At 53.5% G+C, this 18,298-nt stretch overlaps 1 protein-coding gene across 8 annotated transcripts in view; it reads right to left on the minus strand.

Moving 5' to 3' along the window:
• The window catches only part of Scn5a (sodium voltage-gated channel alpha subunit 5), a 97,925-nt gene that overhangs the window by 51,459 nt on the left and 28,168 nt on the right, over positions 1-18,298 (minus strand). For 5 of the 8 annotated variants that reach the window (XM_034524981.2, XM_076917901.1, XM_076917897.1 and 2 more), the window contains exons 4-12: positions 16,647-16,736; positions 15,243-15,371; positions 8,948-9,039; positions 5,775-6,005; positions 3,932-3,995; positions 2,766-2,907; positions 2,195-2,392; positions 986-1,165; positions 77-448 (exon numbers count right to left, since the gene is read on the minus strand). In XM_034524981.2, the coding sequence (XP_034380872.1) occupies positions 77-448; positions 986-1,165; positions 2,195-2,392; positions 2,766-2,907; positions 3,932-3,995; positions 5,775-6,005; positions 8,948-9,039; positions 15,243-15,371; positions 16,647-16,736 (1,498 nt within the window). Of the gene's footprint in view, positions 1-76; positions 449-985; positions 1,166-2,194; positions 2,393-2,765; positions 2,908-3,931; positions 3,996-5,774; positions 6,006-8,947; positions 9,040-9,172; positions 9,265-15,242; positions 15,372-16,646; positions 16,737-18,298 lie in introns of all 8 variants that reach the window. The other 3 variants (XM_076917900.1, XM_076917898.1, XM_076917902.1) reach the window with 1 other exon arrangement.

The following is an 18,298-nucleotide window of genomic DNA, read 5'->3' on the forward strand; positions in this document are numbered from 1 at the left end:
GAGCATGGTATCTAGCACCAGTTTGGGAGACAGATCTGGGCTGGTACTTGCAGGCCCGGGGGTGGGGGTGGCTCACCGTGTCTGGGGGTCTGTCCAGCACCATAGGGCGGAGAAGGTGGCTCCCTGGGGAGGTGGCCTCTGCGTCACCTGCCCCCAGCAAGGAAACTACCCCATTGCAGTCTACGGTGCTGTTTCTTTTGCCAACGAGGACGTGACCAGGAGCTGAGGTCCCAGGGCCGGGCTGTCCTTGGGTGCTGGGACGGCGCAGGGGCCAGGGCACCAGCAGCGACGTGCGGTGGCTCTCACTTTCCCCTGCAGTACTGTTCTCATCATCTGCAAAATCCGCCTCGGAGCCTTGGTCCCGTCGCCGGAACGTGAAAATGCTCCCTCGGCTGGAGCGGGGCCTCATGGATGTCCGGCTGAGCCCATGGGTAAGGCTGAGCTGATTCTGAGGGCACAGGGAGTGTGTGTGACACACAGGCCTCGGCCTCTGCTTCTGCCAAAGTATCATGGTGTCAGCCCAGCTCACTTCCCAGAGCACGGGAGGCTTCTGCTGGCCACAGGGGGGCTGGGTGGGGGCTTAGGAAGAGATGGGGTGTCACCTGCATCTTCTGGGGTCTCTACTCACTTCATCTCTGTATCTCTGACTCTGAAGCTGCTCTGGGCCTAGAGGTGGGGCTAAGATGGGCAGCAAGAGCTAGGACAAGCACTTGGGACCTATCACCCCATACCACAGGCCCCTACTCCCAGTGCTGGTCCCCGTACTTGAGGACTAGTTCCAGGTAGGAGGCAGCATTCACACACAAACCCACCCTAGCTCTTTAGGAATGACCCACTTTAAGAATGACTATGGAAACTGGAAGGATGGGAGGGGTCCAAGCATGCCTTTCTTGGAGACTAAGCTTAGGGCTGTGACCACATCAGGGGATGGGGGGAGGGGGCACCACAATGGGCTTTGCACAGGCCAGAACCACATCAGGATTACCAACGCTCTGGGACCATCTTCTGAGTCCGACTTGGGGATCCTGTCATCCCCACCATCCTCTGTCCCTGAAGACAGTCTCTTCCTCCTCTTGCTCCTTCTCTCATGGTTGGTTACTGGGGCCAAAGGAGACATCTCCAGAGAGCTACGGGACACGGTATCCACACCCCTGATGGTGAGAGCCTGGAAAAGGATGGGGGGGGGAAAGGGTGTTTGGTCATGGAGAAACCTTGGCTAGCCTCAGGCTTAGGCAAGTTACCCTATCAGACTTCACGCTTGACTCAGTGCAGCCATGATGGAGTAGATTCCAGGCAGACCCACAATGTTTTGAGAAAGACAAAGAACCTGGAAAGGAGATCAAGTAGCCATGTCGGGGTGTGGGATGGGTGAGAGAGAGGTGTTGGTGAACAGAAGAAACAGCAAAATAAAGGTCAGGGATCTTCTAGAAGGTTCACCTGGCCAGGAGGGCAGTGGGGGTGGGGTATGAAGGCAGAAAACACATACAGACAGGTTTCTTTGTTCTTATTTTTTTTCTGTGTGAGTGAACTTGTGTGTGCAGGCCAGAGGTGAGCCCTGGGTGCCATTCCTCAGGGCCACTCCCCTTGGTTTTTAAGACATATCTCACTGGGACCCAGGACTTACTGATAGTCTAGGCTGGCTGGCCAATGAGCCCCAGGGATCTGCCCGTTTCTACCTCTCCAGTGGTAGGGTTACAAGTCACACAGTGGTTTTTTTTTTTTTTTTTTTTTTTTTTTTTTTTTTACGGGAGTTTCTGGAGACTAAACTCAGATTCTTATGCCTGTGCGGCAAACACATTAATAAGTGATCCATTTTCCCAGTCCTTTCCATTTCTGATAGCTTCCACAAGGGAAGCTGGATGTGGGGAGCTAGGGCAGAACGGCCCATGCTCGTCTCCAGCCTTGGACTTTCCTCACTAGCCCATCAGGAAGTATCCCTCAAGCAGAGTAGGCTACACACAGGGACACAGATCTTGTAACCAGGCGGCCATGCTTACTGAGACACTATCAGCCGGACCCCACCCACTCTGTATTACCTTTGCCTGGAAAACACAGTGACACAGGAACCAAATCTACCCACGGCACACCACACCAACAGGCCCACCTTGCTCAACAGGCACTGCCTGCCATGCCGAACGCACCACCTACCAGCCTTACCCAGCATGCACCGCACCTCCAGCCAGTGCTCGCTCACCTCGTGTTCTTTCTTGAGCATCTCCATGGCCTCCTGGAAGCGCTTCTCCTTCTCTTCCGTCTCGGCAATGGTGGCTTGGTTCTGCTCCTCGTAGGCCATGGCGACTACAGCCAGGATCAAGTTCACCAGGTAGAAGGAGCCCAGAAAGATGACGAGCATGAAGAAGATCATGTAGATTTTTCCAGCGGACCTCAGGGTCTGGAGGAACAAGGGGCCAGAGGTCACCCTCACTGAGGCTCCAAGTTATGGCATTTCTAAGTTCCACCTGTAGAAGGTCAGGTGCTAACCCACAGGAGAGTGTCTCACTTAGAAGGAGGCAGGTATCTCACCAAATGGGAAGACTGTCGTATCTACAGAGAATGCCCTGTCCTACAGGGTGAAGGAATATCTCATCCACAGAATAGAGTGTCTTCTCTAAGAGACTAGAACTTAAGTCACCAGCCCTTTCCCCTGTCCCCTCCATAACCCTCACCAGTGGAAAGTTACTGGGGACATTTCTGGCTAGCTATTTGTGCAGCCTGTGCTGGACTCCATGCCTAGCACCCCTCTGCTGGCCCCGGAACCCATGCACCTGCTGGTATAGGCGTTCCCAGCAGTCCTGTGTCATCAGGCGGAAGAGCGCAAGGAAGGCCCAGGCGAAGGAGTCGAAGCTGGTGTAACCGTGGTCTGGGTTCTCACCTGCCTTCAGGCACCGGTAACCCTCAGGACATGTCCTATAGCCAGACACACACACACACACACTCTGTCCCGTGCTGTGAAGGATCCTGGTTCATTTCCCTCAGCAGCCCAGCCTATGCTCAATGGGTCTGAGGTTGTGTCACCAACATAGTGCCAGGCTTTTGGGTCCTGCACCCATGATGCTGTCCTTGCCAGCTCAGGGCTAGCCAGGTCACCATCTTCCTCTCTCCTAGGAATTCCTACTTGGAATTTCTAAGGCTCACATCCAGTTCTCCTCCATCCAATGACACGCCCTTCCTCATGGCTGCTGCTGTTTCAATGTTGCCCCCTCCCCTGGAGGAAGCCCATGCTCCTTCCTTAGCTAGTCCACCCCCTGGGGAGCTGAACACACTCGGAGCTCCGGAGGGAGAAGAGGACCGGCAAAGATTGGCTAAGTGTGGGCAGAGGCAGGTGAAGGGCTGGACTGGGATGCATCTGGAAAAGTGTCTATTTAACACACATGCGTGTGTGCGCGTGTATGTGGGGGCAGGGGGAGAGAGGAAGAGAGGAGAGAGAAATCTGGTTGGAAAAACTTGGCAAGTGCCAGAACATTCCTAAGAGTGCTTCAAACCCAAGACACTGCGGACATCTCCCCCATGGTGGAAGGAGACGGCAAAGTGAGCCTGTGACCCCTCATCCTGTCTCCGACTACTATGCACCGAGCCCTGGAAACTGTACCTAGAGACAGGGCATGTGAGGCTGCAGGCTCATGTTCTGCTTGGCCACAAACTTCTGCCGCTACACTGAGGCCACACTCACCCCGGAAGGGCAGAACAGGAGAGAACAGAACTGGAGCTAAGGTCTAGTTAGGACCCTGCGGGGTACCATGGGTGACTTCCTTACCCCAGCCCATCTTTAGGCCTCTCCCGACCCTCCAGACCTGTCCCTGGTCTGTCTTTACCAAGTTCTCTCTTGTATGACAGAGGACAGGTACAGAAACTTTCAGGGTTCTGGTCAGGAAAGTCTTAGACACAGCAGTGGGGAAGTACCAAAAGCCACTGGGAGGATTGTCCCACCTACCCGGCGTCAGAGCTGTTCCCACACAGTAACACATCCGTGGTACCATTCTTGAGCAGGTAATTGGCTGCAAGAAAAAGCCTGTGTGAGTGGCTTGGGTGGCCCAGTTCTGGGTGCCTCGCCTCACACTGGGTTCTGCAAAAGACATCACTACTGTCCACTTTCCTTGGCCACTGTCCTGATTCCCACCTATACCTGCCCAGGACTTGGTGGCCCTGGTTGCTTCTCTAACTCATGCTTTTCACTGGTGCTCCTCTGCCAATGACTGACACACTCTTGAAGACGCAGGAAGCCCTGGGCAGGGCTCATCTGTCCCTCTGTCCCTTATAGGCAGCTTCCGCGCCCAGCTCCAAATTACTCAGGGGGCCAGCCAGAGCCAAGAGAGCCCTGAGCCAGGAGGCAAGGGTCTGGGCAGAGCTCCAACTTGGCTGCTGTGTCACTGTGTGGCCCACTGCCATGACATAAACTGGTAGAAGAGATGCCTGCCGATCACCATGGCAACACTGTGGTCTGTTCTGATGGGGCTGGGTCCAGACCAGGTGAGACACAGCCCGCCTGCCTTGCCATCTCTCCACAAGTCATCATGACTCACTTTTGTCTTGGGAAGCATTTCTCTAAGTGTGGTCCTGATGGGTAACATTCATGTCTGGGAATCAGCTGAGCTATAGCTTCCCAAATGTGAGCTACATTTCATTCAGAAGCAGACCAGGGCCTGTAGCCTGTTTTCTGGAACCTTTCAGTGACTCTGGTGAATGCTGAAGCTTGGAGCCATTCATTTCCATGAGGCCACGACAGGCCCATACCCACATTCACCCACCATCTTTTGTCTGCTTGTTTTCCAGTGGGTGCTAGTTCATGTCTGAAAGAGGCCCTGACTTCAGAAAAGCCCTCCACATCTTTGTGGCATGGCATCTGGCCTTGCCCCAGGTTCTTCCTTTGATCTGGATGGATGGTACTTACTGAAAGAGGAGGTGACCAGCAATCTGGAATAATGGTGAAATGGAGGGTGCACATACCCACACAAGCCAGGTTACCCAACCTTCTTGAAGGGTTCTAGGGTGTGTGCACATCAGAGTAACAGCCTGGGCACTCAGCACAGATGCTGAGGTGAAAGCTCTTACCTCAGGTGTCACTCAAGACTCATGGGCTCCAAGAAAGCTAGTCTCCTCACCATGTCCAGCTGTCTGGACTCAGCCTATCCACAGACTGTGAATCTGCAAAGTGCGTGCGTGCATGCGTGCGTGCGTGCATGCATGCACTCATAAAAGGGTCAGAAGTCAATGACAGGTGTCTGTCTCAATCGCTTTCCATCTTATTTTTTTGAGACACGGTCTTTTCCTGAACCTGGGTCTTGCTGATTTGGTTGGCAAGTTAGCCTCCGTGACTTTTCCGCACCTCCCCAGTGGTGGGTCTACATTATCTATCTATCTATCTATCTATCTATCTATCTATCTATCTATCTATCTATCTATCTATCTATCTATCTCTATCTGATATATATCATTTTATCTATCTATCTATCTATCTATCTATCTATCTATCTATCTATCATCTATCATACATTGCTTTACGATGCAGGCATTGGGAGTTGAACTCAGGTCTTCATGCTTATAGCAAGCACTTTGCTGACTGAACCACCACCCTACCTCTGCATCCCATCCTTTAGATACCATCTCTCTAGCTAGCCTGAGAGCCCATGAGGCTACACCCCTAGCCTGCTTTGAGTCTCAGCCATGGTTGGATGGGACTAGAGACCTGCCTGCTACCCACTAGTGAAGCCTGGGTTGGAGACACCCATCTTTGATGGTCTCCCAACACCCTCTCCAGAGGCATAGTAAGCCCATACCTGGGTCATTGAGGTAGTCGTCCAGAGAGTTCCAGACTAGGCCTTCTGCCTCTACGGAACCATTGGTGCCGTTGAGCTCAGTAAAGTTACGCACACACTTGTGCCTCAGGTTGCCCATGAAGAGCTGCAGGCCGATGAGGGCAAAGACACTGAGGCAGAAGACGGTAAGGACCATCACATCGGCCAGCTTCTTCACAGACTGGATTAGGGCTCCCACGATTGTCTTCAGGCCTGGGAAAGTGAGACAGAGTATGGAGTGACTCAAAGACAGTCTGCTCTATGATCTAGATGGAGGCTGGGCCTGCAGAAGGGCACTGGGCCTCCCCAAGGCCTGAACTGAACAGACAGTGGCTAGGGATGGCAACCACGAGGCAGGGATATAGTGAAGAAGGCTTCCTGGGCCTTTAAGACCAGTGGAGTCTCTCCTGACTGCTAAGAGCTAAGAGCCCAGCCTAGCTTTGTGTTTTCAGAGGAGATCAGAACTCTTTATTCTCCACCAGCCCAGCATAGGAACACATGGATAGAGTGGATGGCAAATGTCTTAAGGTCCCACCGTGGCCGCTAAGTTCCAAAGCGTACCAGCCTGGCCTTTTAAACACAGGCCAAGGCAGAGGAAGCTGAGGTCCAGAGTGACTCTAAGTCAATCCAAGGGGCCTCAGTTTGTTCTGGAAATGGGAGAGACCCAGCTGCTCCTGGTGGGGAGTCTTCCTGCTGCTCTACTGCTGGGGCCAGCTGTCTTGGAGACACTGTGGGTTTCAATCATTTGAATGAAACTAAGGAAGCCAGGGTCTGGGCTTGGGCTGTGTCTGGTTAGTGTAAAGGTCAAATATAGAGCTCTGGGGGGAGGTTTGGCAGGGTTGGGTGATGCCCTAAGAGTGTAGAACCATCTTTGGGGAAGGTTACAGGCAGGAACTAGGTTGAGCTATGTACCTCTCCCTCATTTGCTGACCCTTGGAGCCCTCCCCACCCCTCCCATTTTCCCAAAGCGGAGTGGTCGTGATCTGTTAGTTGCATAGTTCACTCCTTGCAGAAGCCAGCATCACACAGCGGAGTGACAGAGAAGCATGTGTGCACACACCCCATCTGACCCTCAGCTACTGTCCTAGGGCAAGTGCGAGCAGAGCATCAGAGGCAAGGGGCTCGCTGCCAGCAGCAGGGCCCCAGCTCCACCCCACCCTCCCAAAGCGGCCAGATCTCAAGTTAAGCTCCATCCATCCATTGTCCAGCCCATTCATGTGTTAGGAGCACCTGTGACTACTGTGTCCTCGGCCCAGAGACAGAGAAGCAGTGACAGACGCACGAGAGAGAAGCACACGGCTCCCTCATAATGATACCATCACCGCTGCCTGCCAAGGGCTCTGGCATTTGGGACTCCATGGAAATCATCCTGGCACATGTTGGCAACTGCCCAGTGGGTGGGAGTCAGGCAGGGAGCCGAGTGTCCATCACAGTTCAGAACTCTGAGCACCTACTGAGAGACACGTGTGTGGAGCCAGGCCTCTCGCTTGGAGACTGATGTGTGACAGGAATATGGCTGGAGCTTGGATACCCACATTGGACTGTACCCCAACAGCGAGGCTTAAGGATCTTTGGACCAAAATACTCTATTCAGGGCTGGCAAAGCAATCCTGCTCGGGCCGTGGAGACAGCAGTAAAGGTCACCCACCCCTTAAAACCTTCCCTCATAACAAAGAGAGAGAATTCACTTATGTCAAGAGTGGGTTCAGACAAGCTGCAGGTATTTGGAGTCTGTTCCCTCTGATGCGGACTCCTGCAGGTAGACGCAAACACCACTTTCTATATCTACCCTGGGGGTTGCTTTCTGTGGTCTCTCTTAGCTGCTGGTGACCTCAAAAGGCTTGTTAATGCCCCCTTTCACTTGTGTCTTCTGAATACTTAGGGATTCGGACTCAGGGATCTTGGACAACCTAAGCAACCCTTTTTTTATACCTATCTACACCTCAGTTCTTTTGTGTATTTAAAACACTTGAGACAGTTCCTCTAGGAGTAGAGGCTATCATTGGTCCAGGGAGTCCTTCAGCTCTGAAGCACCTACATCTGTAGAGGCAATCTGGTGTCTTCCTCTAGTATGCTACACCTCTAGGTTCTGAGACAGGGTCTCACATGGAACCTGACGTTCACCATTTTCTGCTAGACTGGCTAGCTAGTGAGTCCCCCAACAAGATCCTCCTGTCTCTGCCTCCCCAGCCTGAGATCACAGGCACATGCCACCAGGACATTTTAAATATGGCTTCTGGGGATCTAAAGTCAGGTCCTCAAGGTCATGCTAAAAGCACCTTCCCCATTGAGCCACGCCCTGCCCCCCCCCCCAGCCACCTTAAGTGCCTTGCCTATTCTGTACACTGTGTACTCACAGGGGGGCTCTTGGGTGCTGGTCACTGCTTCTCCAGAACAAGTCCATAAAATAGGGGTGCCTGAGCTCATGCTAACCTGGGGAAGGTGAGATAGAGTGGGGGTGAAAGGTTCTAGGGGGCAGGGTGAGTTTAGCACTAAACTGCACACAGATGGGCTTCTGGGTACTTTCCTGTGTGGACAAGTGAAATGATCACTGCTTAGGCTAAGGTTTTTCCGGTACAGTTGCCAACATCTGTCATGGAGAATTTCTACCCAAGGCTACCATGCATGGTTTGCTAAACCTCTACTGCGCCATGCAGCGAGGGCTGGTAGACGCCAAGGCCTGATGATGCCTGTCAACAGAGTATGATTTGTGTCTTGGGATGGGGGCTGAGGGACACGAGCCTCGAGCCTCGGCTCTGGCACTGTCACTAAAGACTGCTAGGGGTGTGCCGGGGTTTCCTGACCAGAACTTGTCACTTCCTGTAATTCGAGCCCCAGCTTTTCACTAGAAAACAGCTGAGTTCAGGTTGGAGAAAGAACTGAGCATTTTAGGGGAGAACTGGGGACCAGTTCTGTCTTGCCTTGGGTTAGCCTGAGCTCCTGGTGTCTGAGAGTGGGCTTGGCTGGGGTGGACAGCCCAGAGCCCATTCTAAGGTTCCAGGGAGAACAATTCTTCCACTGCCCCCAGCTCTGGCAAAGGTATTCTGGTGACAGGCACATCTAAAGGGCCTTCTGGGAGACAGCTTTGGCTCCCAGGTGGCTGGAAAGGCCCAGGCATGTCCCTCCAGCCTTGGCGTTTAACCTGATATTTTCACCTGAAATGACCGATATAGTTTTCAGGGCCCGGAGGACTCGGAAGGTGCGTAAGGCTGAGACATTGCCCAGGTCCACAAATTCAGTTGTGTATCTGTAACAAGGGAGATTCACACACGACACAGTGACAGCACACCAACAGGAGACACACGGTCAGAGGAGGAGAGGGTGGGGAAACAGAGAGAGAGTCACTTGTGGCTGAGGTCGGAAGGCAAACCTGGCCTTACCTGGAATAACTGAAATCGTTTTCAGAGCTCTCAGGACTCTGAAAGTTCGAAGAGCCGACAAATTGCCTAGCTTTATATTTTCTGATACATACCTGTGGGACCAAACCACAGTTACCGCAAGTTACAAAGCGGAGGTGCCCACTCCTTCCCCTCTCCCTTTTCCGGCAGTGTGTACACCCCTACCCTTCTCCCTTCTCCCGGTCCCATTGTGGGGTGAGGTGGCAGACTTGGGCCCTCCCCTGGCCATCCTCCTGACCCATCCTCTCAACACATGACCTCAGCCTAGCAGTCTTAAGGAAGAACGCAGCAAGCTCTCAGATGGCTTTCTCCATGACAGTCCCCCAAGATCAATGGATACTAGGAAGCACCTACTCTGGGGACTGAACATAAAACTCCAAGACTAGGTCTGAGGCTGGGAACACATTAGTGTGGAGAGAGAAATGGCTCCAGGAGGCAATGCTGGAAGTGTGTGGGCTTCTGGTCTTCCTAGGGTTTCTCTGCGTCTTCCAACATCGGTCACCACTGTGCACTTGACTGACTCTGAAGCCTTGGCTGAGGCCGCTGAATCTTTGGGAGCTGCTCACTTGTTTTTCCTCACCACGGCTCTCTCTATGCAGGGAGTGATCATGGGCTATGATCTCACAAGAGATGGCATGAGAACTCGTGGGGAAAATCCGTCCTGAGATGGAGGAGGTCTTAGAAGAGGGTAGGAAGGTTGTTCTACCGGCTCTGTCCTGCATTGGTCTGAGGGAGGCTTGGCAGGGCTGAGTGGCTATGAGACTCCCATCTTGAACTTGGACAGTGGTCCATCTCTGATGTCCATGGGCACAGAAGGCAGCTGTCTGGAGAAGGGGCGGGATCAGTCCAAGCAGAAGGTGAAGCCATGCAGGCACTGGGCCGGCCACATGACCACAAAGTACTGGAGAGGCAAACGCACAGTACGTGACCAAGGCCATCGGGACAGTGGCAGATGACCTGTGATATTTAACCAGAGGCCTCACATGCAGGACATCTGACATTTAGCTGAAGGTATCTGATGTTTAACAAAAGGTGTCGAACTCGGGGTGTCTGATGTTTAACCAAGTGTCTGGCCCAGGTGTCTGGGTGGTGTCAGGCCAGGTCATCAGTCCTGCATAGCTTGGTCCACCCAACAGTACAGACGTGCAGAGAACATCACGGTTCTGTTCACACTGCTCAGGATTTCTGAATCCTTCCATGGGCTGATGGCGTCTGCAGATAAGGTTGTCAAAGGACGCCATATTCTGGGACCAGCAGGGCTAGCTTGGCTTGGCTGTGTTCACTCTCGGGGTCCACCCACTGTCACATGGTCCTGTGGATGTGTCTGCTTCCTTCTTAGGCATGTATTACTCCCAACATCTTCCTTCTCTGGCCAAACAAGGCCTTTCCATGGCTTCCCTTCCACCCTCGAGACTTGTCTTAGTTTACAAATTCCAGGTCAGCAGTAGGATCCATTCCATCACTCACAGAGAGGTAGAAATCACCTCCCTTGCTTTGACTCACAGACGATGGCTAACTGATGCAAGCTCTTCCAGCATTGGAGTCCCTCCCTTCTGGATGGCACAGATACCCAGACCTCTGTCCCCATCCCCCTACTCCCAGTCTCTGTCTGGACTGTGCAGTTGAGCCTGAAATATTGCTGACACTGCTGTTTCACGGAAGACTCAGCTCAGATGTCCGAGGAACCGATCCCCATCGCTGGTCTCCTGGTGTGGCCTGTGATGCCTGCTCCTCTCCCTGCCCCTCAGTGCTCTCAAGGCTACGGCTCCAGCGGCACAAGACACAGAAAAGAGAGGGAACTGACCACTTTGCTTTCCCCTCCTACCCCTGAAAGCCTGGTTTGTCTGCTGGTGTCTCAGGGAAGACCTGCCTGACCTTCCTACCCTGCTTCCAAGGATCCCAGAGATGGTGCTGCCTCTTCAGCAGTGAGGGCTGAGTGCAAAGGAGCCAGGACCCCAGGAGATAAGGACAGGCTGGTGACAGCATAGGGGACACACAGCTACACCACTGGTAGGCTTGCCACCACCATGTGGCTGTAAATGAAATTTAGGTGCTGGTGAGATTTGGCTGGACATACAGCAGGGGGTTGGAGGAAGTCTGGAAGGAGGAGCCAGAGCTGAGTGACAAGCAGTCTGGGACCATGGTGAGAGAAGACAAGATGGCTACCTAGATAGAACTTGGCTACCTCCTACCAGGGAACACGAGGCTTCCACTAAGGCCTCTCTTGGGGGTGGAGGTGGGAGGAGCGAATGTGGCAGAACAAAGAAGACCCTTTCACGGCAAAGAGCTGTCTTCAGAGGTGACATGGATAGACAGGGTAAGGGGTGGGCAAACTCTCCCACAAGCCAATCAGCCTCTCACATGGCCAAGTGGCTGGCTGGTGGTAAGCAGCTGGGTAAGATCATGGGCCTGCCGTGAAAAGAGCAGAGGGTAGTGGGTGAGAAGCCTACACTGTCAGCAGCTCCAGCACGCATGCTGCTTTCTGGCAGCTGCAGAAACTCCAAGGAATGGCACCTGCTGGCCTTCTCCCTGTCCCACCCTTATCCCGAGACAGTGGAACCCATGCTGTTAGCTCCTGTGGCGACTGGTCCCCCTCCTCTGTGCCCTCCCTCTTTTCCCTCCAGGTTTGGTTTCCATAACAACCCTAGAAGGTGGGAGGCTGTGTTAACTGGCAGGTAATACCCAGTTTGGGGGTGTGTGTGAAATCTCTCGATGTTGGGCTGTGATCTGAGCCTGGCAAGGTTCCCAGCACCCCTTACACCAGCTTCTAAACTGAGTGGGGTGTGAGAGGGAAATCTGTCCAGAAGTGCACCTGGGGAGGAGCCAGGACACTGGCTTTTGGTCCCAGCACAGCTACTGTCTATCATCATGAACAGGTCGGTTTTCTCTGAACCTCAGTTTCCCCAAAGGTAAAAAGGGAAAGTTGGATGGTGAGTTTCACTTCATTCGACTTTGCTCCGTCCAAGACTCCCTGGATCATCCTGGGGACCCATTTCACTAGAACAGACTATTTTTTAGAAGTGGGAGCTAACTGTTTTTCACCAGGTAGAGTGGACATCAATCAATGCTGTGGGGGCAGGTCTGACTAGCGGCAGAAAGCTGGCAAAGCTGGCATCCCAACTGTCCATTCTGTCCTGGCAGAAATGGACAGGCCATTTCTCTAGATGCTCAGAAATGCAGTGACTATTTAAGAATGAAGTCTGGCTCCTCTATCATGCCTGTTCTTGGCACAGGTGTGGCCGGGCTCATTAGGGAGAGTCACATCACATTTTCTTTGTGGTTCAGAGTAGGAATAGTTTGCCATGGAATCCCCTGGAGGAAGGGGACAGGACCCTGTAGGACTTTCTGGGGCCTTGAGGCCACAGAGGGTGCTTTCTCTATGCACCAGGGCTGAGCTGGTCCTGGTGATGGCTTTCTCCTGAGAACAGGAGCATCTCCATGGCAACTTTCTGTAGGTCCAGGATGCAGAAGTCAGGTGAGGCCCAGACACATGTTGGCCACTCTCTTGCCTGAAGCTCTTCATGGTCGGTAGAGATCACTGCTTACCCCTGCAGCCTACAGAGACCCCAGAGCCAGAGCCTGGCCTGCCACCATGCTCAAACGCCCAGCCAGTGCAGCCTCCAGTCTCTGACAAGTTCTCCCTCTCAAGGCCCAGGCTCGCCTCCCCACCCCATTCTCCCTGATGATCCCGCTTCTTATTTCACGGAGAAAATAGAGGCAATCAGAAGAGAAATTCCCCCTTCACTCTTCATCAGCTCTGTCAGCCTACCTCCACCTCCAGCCAGAACTCTGCCTTCCCTGAGCTGAAGGTCAGTTCCTCACCTCAGTGCACAGAGCCCCACTCAGTCAGGATGTTCAAGGGCTTTGTTCCTGCAATTCCTCAGCCCGCCTCCTGCCTTCATCAGAGGTTCCCTCTCTTCAGGATCATTTCCATTAGTCTCTCTTCTTTGAAAGGCCTTCCTTGACCCTCATTTCCCTCCGGCCACCTTGCCATTTTCTGTCTCATTTCACAGGAACTCTAAGAACTAGATACCCGTATTTCACAACTCTTCCCCAACCCAGACCATCTCTACCCAGATGTAGAGCCTCCCACTCTATTGTGATCCCTTGGCAGGATCACCAGTGACCACCCAAAATCTAACGGGCCATCAGCTGTCATCGCTCTTGCCCACTTCCTCCTGGCATGTTCTACATTGAGCAGTCTTTCTTGCTGGCTTCTGGGTACCACTCTCCTCTGTGTCTTCCCCGTTTGCTGCTAAGTTCCCTCTGGTCTTTGTGTGCCAGTCCCCTCCTTTCTTATTTTATGTATATGAGTATTTTGCTTGTAAGTGTGTCAGTGCACCACTTGTGTGCCTGGTGCCCACAAAGGCCAGAAGATGTCAGACTCCCTGGAACTGGAGTTATAGACAGTTGAGAGCCACTATCTGAGTATTGGTAACTGAACCCAGGTCTTCTGGCAGAACAGCCAGTGCTCTTAACCACTAAGCCACCGCACTGATCCTCTGCACCTTCAAAGAGAATGTATTTACTTCCTGTATATGTGTGCGCCTGGGTGTGTGAGTGTGCGCCATGTGTGTGCAGTGCCTGTGGACACCAAGAGAGGGCATCAGGTGCCCTGGAATGAGAGCTGCAGGTGGTTGTGAGCCACTCAAAACGGGTGCTGGGAATTGAATCCCGGTCATCCCTTTGAAGAGCAGAAAGTGCTCTTAACAACCGAGCACTCCCATCCCCTGTTTCTTGACCTCGGGATGTTGATGTGTTCCACAGATGTGTTCAGCCATGCTCACTCCTGGCTCTTCTTATCTGGCTTTCAATGTCTTCACTTTGGTGCCTCCACCTTGGGTCACTTGCCCACACTCCAGACTGGAAGATCCTGCTGTATCTCCACACTTAGGATATCCTCAGCTGTACTTCTGACTCCCTTCCTCCTCTGAGCCCCCCTCTCCACATCCACCCATCTATTACAAGCAAAACCCAGCAGTCACCTTCAAAACACCCAGCACTGAAAAGGGCTCCTAAGCTCTGCTCAGACACTGCATATCTATCTGTCTGTCTGTCTGTCTGTCTGTCTCTGTCTCTCTCTGTCTCTCTGTCTCTCTCTCTCTCTCTCTCTCTCTCTCTCTCTCTCTCTCTCTCTCTCTCCTGTTTGTGAAAGTAGACCACTAGCTCCTGTTTGTCTCTATGCATCTTATCTCCCGTCCGTGGTCCACACAGTGGCTCAACCATCTCACAGCTAGGCCAACTCCCCTTCCCTACTGGTTCTCATCCTGCCTGGCTCTGACATGACTTTTGTGGACAGACAGTATGGTCTACCCCAAGCTATCGCTCTTCAACTTCATGCCCTATCATTATCTCCTTTGCTCATTCAGTTCTACCCAGGCTTGTGTCTGCACTCCAGGTAGGTGGTGTATTGTCTCTGAGCCTGTTTCTCCATCTGGAAAACGGGAGGCCTGGAGTCAGTTTGCAAATACCCAGAAACAGCTTTGGATAAACTGTCCATCCATCATTCTCTCCCTCTAAGCTGGAAGGTGTCCCAAGAGCATCCTGAGAACCCAGCTCCTCTCTCAGTCCCCCCCTCCTCTACAGCATAGCTCAGGTGCATCCAAGAATCCAAAGAAAGTAGGAACTGAACTCCTTCTATGGGATAGCCTTTATCCCACCAGGCTCTTCTGTACCTGGGGAGGCCAGGACTTTCATGGACATGGAGTATAATTCCCAGAATGCTCTTTGCTGAGGTGCAGAACTCAGTCCAACACACACTGGGTCCTCACTCAAAGAAAGGGTATGATGTTAAGTTAGGTCTTGACCAGGACTTCAATACAACATCCCTGCCCTAGTTATCTGTCTCAACAAAGACAGGTACCTGCTATAAGCCTATCTTTCCTCACCTTGCAGTACACAGAGCAAGGCAGGTACTCCTCTGTGGCATGCTCTGGCTTATGTGAACCACAGCAGGGAAACCCGGAGAAGCTGAGACATGGGGCACAAAAACCCTGCCCCAACCCTGCATAGCTAGTGTGATGTGTCCTGGTGAGAGGAGCTATGTACTTACGCCATGACGATCACGCTGAAGTCTAGCCAGTTCCACGGGTCCCGAAGGAAGGTGAACGCATGCAGGCAGAAGCCTCGAGCTAGAATCTTGACCAGAGACTCAAAGGTGTAGATGGCAGTGAAGGTGTACCTGAGGAAGAGAGGCCATCAGGGGCTGTCAGGGGGACTGGAGCCTACAGACTGGGCTCAGCTCGTAAGCTTTCCCACCTGGTGTGAGCCTAGGGCAGCTCCTCACACCAGAGCCAACACAACGGCCTGTGCCAAACACCCGCTCCACCTGCCCCTTTGCTTTACAGAGAGACTAGCATGTGTCTGGGGAACTCTACACTTTCACCCTTGCTGGAAGAGACCTATGTACTCCTCACTCCAGCCTTGGGGGGCGTGTCCACACATCTATGGTGACTACAAGTCTACACAGTGGGACACTGTGGATAGGGTGACTCGCTGACCATTAGTCATGTTTGTGGGCTCTCAGCCACTAACAATGGGGACCAGGGACACCCTAAAGTACCTAGGGCCAGAGGGAAGTACTCTGCCTACCGTGGGCTAGAGGGAAGGCAGATCTTCTAGTATGGAAGGCTGGTAGGTTCTTTCTGCCTACAGCAGCCTGAGGAATCCAAAATTCCTCTGCTCCCGAGGCTGGCCCACAGGAAGGGCTGTAACCTAGGCTTCAGAGCAGCCAGGCACAGGCCTGGCAACACCATCCCTGGCCCTCTCTGCAAACCACTCTTATAAGAGAGGCAGCTGTACCTTCCAGAGGTGTCCATAAACTGGGAATTGAGTGTGGTAAGGGCCCCCCACGTCTGCTTAGACCCTGGAGGAATTAGACATTTCCTCAGGAAGGGAAGACTCAGAGGCAGGGTTCTAAAGCCACAAAGAGTTGTAGGAGGCAGGACTCGGGTGGGTCCACAGCAACAGTGTAGTACCAGAGCAAGGAGATGGCCACCCTTGCCTTCCTGTTGCTGTGTTCCCCAGCTGCGTGTTAGGTCAGTTGGGCTCCAATTCTGTTTTCCCATCTGGGACAGGACTGTGCTGCCCCGCTGGCCCCGCTGGCCCCGCTGGCCCCGCTGGCCCCGCTGGCCCCGCTGGCCCCGCTGGCCCCATTGACAGGGGGTTAACAGAGAGAATGCTTACTGATCTTGTGACAGTGGCTGGCATGCCCCTCTTTAGGGGCTGGCAAGATTCCCCTCATTGCCAGTTTGCAGAGCTTCCACCTCAAAGGCCATACACTTAGAACAAGCATATGGCATGGCAAAGGTCGGCAGGCAGAGGCTAAGCAAAGGCCACCCTCCTGGGCGGGACTCCAGGCGTGGGCAGAGTGTCCGTTTCAGGCAACTCCAGGGCCTGTGGCACGGGACAGAAAGGGAGGGATAGGGCAGGAGGAGAGGCCCCCAGAGATACTCACTCAACGTATTTGGTCCAAGGCGGAGGGTCGTGTTGGGCCATGAACACACAGTTGGTCAGGATGGTGCACATGATGAGCATGCTGAAGAGCGTGACTGTAGTTAAGGAAGCCGTGGGAGGGGCTGACGACAAACCCACTTAAGGATCCACAGAGGAAGCCGTGGGAGGGGCTTACCCACAAATCCCGAAGAAAGCTATGGGAGGAGCCACAAGAAACCGTGAGAGAACTCTACCCATAAAGCCACTGAAGGACCCCCGTCAGAAAGCTACGGAAGGGGCTACGGAAAGCCCTAGAGGTCCCATCCACAAATCCACAGAGATGCCAAAGAAAGCTGCAGAAGGGGTCGCACAAGTCCACGGGAGGGGGTCAGTTAAGCCACCGTAGGTGCCGAGGGGCTGGGCCTGCTGTCACTGCCAGGCAGATGTTGCCAGATCAGAGAAGACACCCCTGGTGCTGCGAGACCCTAGCGCCAAGGCCTCCCTACCGAGAGGTCTGCTCTCCGTGCCCTCCAGACACTTGCTCTCAGAGCCCAGCCTGTTCCATAGCTTAGCAGGCACCAGACAAACTGGAGACCACATCTTCCGCAGGGCTCCTCGGGGGACCCAGTGTGGAGTGAAGAGACACCCCGTCACATGGGAGGGAGTCAAGCTCTCCAAAATGGGGCAGTTTGGAGCCGGCCAGGAAGATAATCAGGGTCCCAAGTTCCCTCTCCCCAGGCTTTAGCTTCAAAGCACACCTGGAGGTGAGCGGCCAGGTTGGAGGGGTCATTTCCGGTGTGCCTCTGGCCACAGCACCTACCTCTCCCACTAGTCCTGTGCCATGCACTCCTGGCTCCTCATAACCCTTCATCAGGAAGCTCCCAGCCCTGGAAGACCACCTCAGCTCACTGGCTGTTGTAGCACCACACCTCCAGGGGTCAGCCATCCCCCCTTTAGCCTGTGGCTCCTCACTGAATGTCAACCCATCTGTCTGCTTGCCAGAAAGGGGACTCTGCAAACACTACCATTGTGTCCTGGGTATTTTTGTGGGATCTCAGGTATCAGCTAAATCACCATCCCGGACTCTGGCTGCATCTTAGCTGTTGCTTCAGGCTGGAAAAAGCTCTGGCTGACTTCCCTCACTCTCCTTTGCTTCTGTAAGATGAAGGAGGAGGAGGGAGCAGACCCTGGGCATCCTAGAGGCCCTGGGGGGGGGTGCCCCAGGGACCTGGCGGCATTCACAGATCCTTCTCCCTACCCCAGAGAGAGGCTGTACTGACCACTCCCTGTGGCTGCCTCCAGGCTGAGGGACACCACAACCCAGCCTCAGCCCGGAGTACTTGGCTGCCATAGGTGACTCCCAAGGGCAACCCCAGCTCTCAGGGCCTCCTATTTCATCTGGATACAGTTCCATTCTCCTGACCCCAGGCTGCACTTACTGGTGCCTGCTCTGGGATGTGTATGAGCAGAGTCTAGCCAGGTGAGTATTTATCCTACCTCCAGGCTCCTAGATAACCCAGTTAATTAGAAAAGCAGCCCCATTTATAATTAATTTCCTAGTTTCTCATAAGAGAGAGAGAGAGAGAGAGAGAGAGAGAGAGAGAGAGAGAGAGAGGTGATCAGGCTGTTTCATCAACTCAGGGCTGGCCTAGCCAGAGAGGGCACAGCTCCAGG

The sequence above is a fragment of the Arvicanthis niloticus genome, chromosome 21 (assembly GCF_011762505.2).
Source record: "Arvicanthis niloticus isolate mArvNil1 chromosome 21, mArvNil1.pat.X, whole genome shotgun sequence".
Classification (NCBI taxonomy): Eukaryota; Metazoa; Chordata; class Mammalia; order Rodentia; family Muridae; genus Arvicanthis; species Arvicanthis niloticus.